This window comes from Cystoisospora suis (genome assembly GCF_002600585.1).
Source record: "Cystoisospora suis strain Wien I chromosome Unknown contig_4596, whole genome shotgun sequence".
NCBI classification, from domain to species: Eukaryota; Apicomplexa; class Conoidasida; order Eucoccidiorida; family Sarcocystidae; genus Cystoisospora; species Cystoisospora suis.
Window position 1 is genome coordinate 1 of NW_027157388.1, and position 2,819 is coordinate 2,819.

General features: G+C 52.0%; 3 protein-coding genes across 3 annotated transcripts; 1 reads left to right on the top strand and 2 right to left on the bottom strand.

The window, feature by feature from the left end:
- The first annotated feature begins 1 nt into the window (after position 1).
- CSUI_008274 (uncharacterized protein) lies at positions 2 to 737 on the top strand. Its single transcript, XM_068068408.1, has one exon. The coding sequence runs from the start codon at positions 178 to 180 to the stop codon at positions 706 to 708; it is 531 nt and encodes a 176-aa protein (XP_067919614.1). The 5' UTR covers positions 2 to 177; the 3' UTR covers positions 709 to 737.
- Positions 738 to 1,500: 763 nt separating this feature from the next.
- Positions 1,501 to 1,804, bottom strand: CSUI_008275 (uncharacterized protein; the record flags this gene model as incomplete). The annotated part of the gene is made up of 1 exon (XM_068068409.1): positions 1,501 to 1,804. A coding segment is annotated over one exon (120 nt), but the record flags the coding sequence as incomplete, so codon positions are not given.
- A 614-nt stretch (positions 1,805 to 2,418) lies between these two features.
- Positions 2,419 to 2,816, bottom strand: CSUI_008276 (uncharacterized protein). Its single transcript, XM_068068410.1, has one exon. The coding sequence runs from the start codon at positions 2,598 to 2,600 to the stop codon at positions 2,490 to 2,492; it is 111 nt and encodes a 36-aa protein (XP_067919616.1). The 5' UTR covers positions 2,601 to 2,816; the 3' UTR covers positions 2,419 to 2,489.
- Between the last annotated feature and the right edge of the window lie 3 nt (positions 2,817 to 2,819).

A 2,819-nucleotide genomic window follows, 5' to 3' on the forward strand; every position in this document is an offset into this window, starting at 1 on the left:
GAAGCTGGACCAGCTGCCGAGCCTCAAACATGCGTCAAAGATACTTCACAGCTCACGCTGAGCGGCGAAGGTCCAATCTTCTTTTTCAAATGTCCAGACGGTGCAAAGCTTCACCCTGTGGAACAGGAACCTTCTGAAGTCCGAGGCAGTGATAAAGCGGGGCTGGACAAAATTTTCATGCTTGCCTCTTCACCATCGAACACATGTAGCAATAATCAGACGTCCCTTAGTGGCCTTCTGACAGGATCAACACTCGAAATAGTCTCCAAGGCGCCCCAAGGGAATTCCCAGGAGCTCAATCCTGGTGGGCGGGAAGGGATGCACAAGGCGGCAGTAGGTGAGGTACCCGGCGAGCCAGTCCCCGAGCAGACAGTGTTCAAACTTACTCTCGGTGAAGCCCAGTCCAAGGACACACACTTCTGCTACACTTGCATTCCCGCTGCGCCAAAAAACCGGACTACTCCAGGACCAACGTGCACCATATTTGTGACGGTCCCCCGGAAGACGGAGGCAGAACCGGGGCCGGGTGGGAACACTGGCGGCGAGGCAGGTGGACAACCAGGGGGACAGACCGGCGGAGAGACAGGAGGGCAGACCGGCGGACAGACCGATCAGCAGAATGATTCTGGCTCTTATTCGCACTCGGTATTCAGCTGGCTGATACTGAGTGCAGCGGGTTGCGTCTTGGGACCGCTACGCCATTCATAAGGCGCTAGTGAGGTATTGTGAAAAGGAGAACTGCACTTGTCTTTGTGCGTCATCGAACAGCGTACTAGCCGATGCATAACGGCATGAAAGTTGTCCCATTTCTTGACGACACCAGAACTGGATGTCCTTAGTCCCTGGCTGACTATTCGTCAGAAGCCCGTCACAGTATGTTCTTCGGAATAAGCACGAAGCAGAAAGCGCGGAACAATCTTCGCAGATACAGAGCTACGCCGAGAAAGGCCGAGGTACACAGTACGGACACATGGAGGACATGTACACAACACGTACAATGATTACAGCGGAAGAAAAGAAGAAAGCGAAGTTTAATTTTCTAGGCGAGTGTTCGACCGATGCTCCTTGAACGGAGGAGCACACCTGCACATAGACGACAAAAAGTCTTGCTCCGAAGCCTCAAGACTGCCGAAGACCTTAATGACTCTTTCACCACCACCAGAGAGTGGAAAGGGTACAAGACTGTACACAGGTATTATCTAAGTATGTGCATGCAACTTTGATACAGTGGTCCCGCGTGGGACGCTCCAAGTAGAGTCTATGAGGTGCGAATGGGCGGTTCACTGTATGTACTCCCACACCGACGACATATAGATTTCTTGTGATCTCATAGCTGAGGGGGTGTCTAAACCCTTCTGAGGAGAAAAAGAGCAGAAGGGCCACCAACATTACTGCCCGCAGGAACCGAAATTTCTGAGGAATCCCCACGGCCCGACACGGCTACTGATTCACAGAAGGCGATCCTGCTCTGCGGAGCACAGTTCATCATCACCTTGTTTCCATCTTCCACATGAATCGTGGAGTTTTCTCTCAGGAGCGGGTGCTGATGAAAACATCACTCTTCGGGAGCTGGCCTTTCCAATTTTCTTCAGCCAGCAACATAATACATTCCCTAGTTTCTCGCACAGACGGCGGCACTCAAAGAAGCTTCCCGCTCTTGCCTCACCTGACCTGTTCGGGCAGTTTACACTGAACGTCTGTAGACAGTTTGTGTTGTCTCTCTCAGGTACCTATCTCGTAAAGAACACCTGAGCATTCTTTTTTTTTTCACACATTTGTGGGGCCACTCAGGTGCAAGACTTGCCTACACTACGAATGATGCTTGAGGCTCCGCAGCCTGGTTGATTTCATGAAAGCAAATGCCGTCTCGCTGATGGCTTGAAATCCTACAGCAGCAAAGACTCGACGGTTTGCAGAGAGCGGCAAACTGAACTGTCTCCGGGCAACCCTAGCGCCATGCTGTCGGGTGGCGACTGACGTAGGCCTTCTACTGATTGTCTGCAAACAATTTCTTTTTCAGCGTCTCCCCCTTTGGACACTTCTGGGGACGAGTGATTTTCTTTCCGCTGCACACTTCCCTAGCGGGCCTCACTGATGCCCAGGCCCGCTCTAACCGATGACTGCGCTTAGTATGTATCACGTCAGAAAAGGTCTCGGCAGCAAGTGTGTAGCTCTTCTGTGCATAAACTTCCCCTTCACTCCAGTAGACGGCAACCTGCTGACTTGCTGTAGTTCGTTGAAGGTGATAATCACAATGGAGCTGATTCCTGTTAACCGATGAATGGCTGGCCGTATAAATGACGGCCATATCGTCCCTTTCCAGGTCTTGTCTACTTCAAGGCAGGAGTGGCAAACTCATTCAATGACACAGAACAGAAGCTGTAACGGACAAGACGCCGCGCCTAAAGCGTGCGCCGATGATTTTTTAACCTCACGCTGAGGCGCGGCAGTCGGAGTTTTCTGTTCACGTGTCCAGGCACTATGCATTTCTACGCGGTATGAGAAACTCGTTTCGGTCCTAGATTACACACTTGATGACGCAGCCAGGGTGGCGTGTGCCGGACTGCCGCTCCAGTTTTAGGCAGCTTGTCCAGCTGCATTATCAGCGCGTCCTTTCGAATGCGTGGGACACTCCCACCTACAGCGATCCGGGCCCCTGAACCGCACGAGCAGGAAACAAGGAGACCAAGGAGGACAGCGCTTTCAGCGGGAGAATAATAGGATGCATTTTCATGGTAGTTTTGACCTCAGAAATCCTAGTAGTTTTGACAGGGCTTCATTCCGGCGTAAAGGCCGAGTGTGTGCACCGTCGTTTTATA

Excerpts from the sequence above, each read along its gene's own strand:
- CSUI_008276 (XM_068068410.1), bottom strand. The coding sequence starts at position 2,600 with ATGCAGCTGGACAAGCTGCCTAAAACTGGAGCGGCAGTCCGGCACACG.
- CSUI_008274 (XM_068068408.1), top strand. The coding sequence starts at position 178 with ATGCTTGCCTCTTCACCATCGAACACATGTAGCAATAATCAGACGTCC.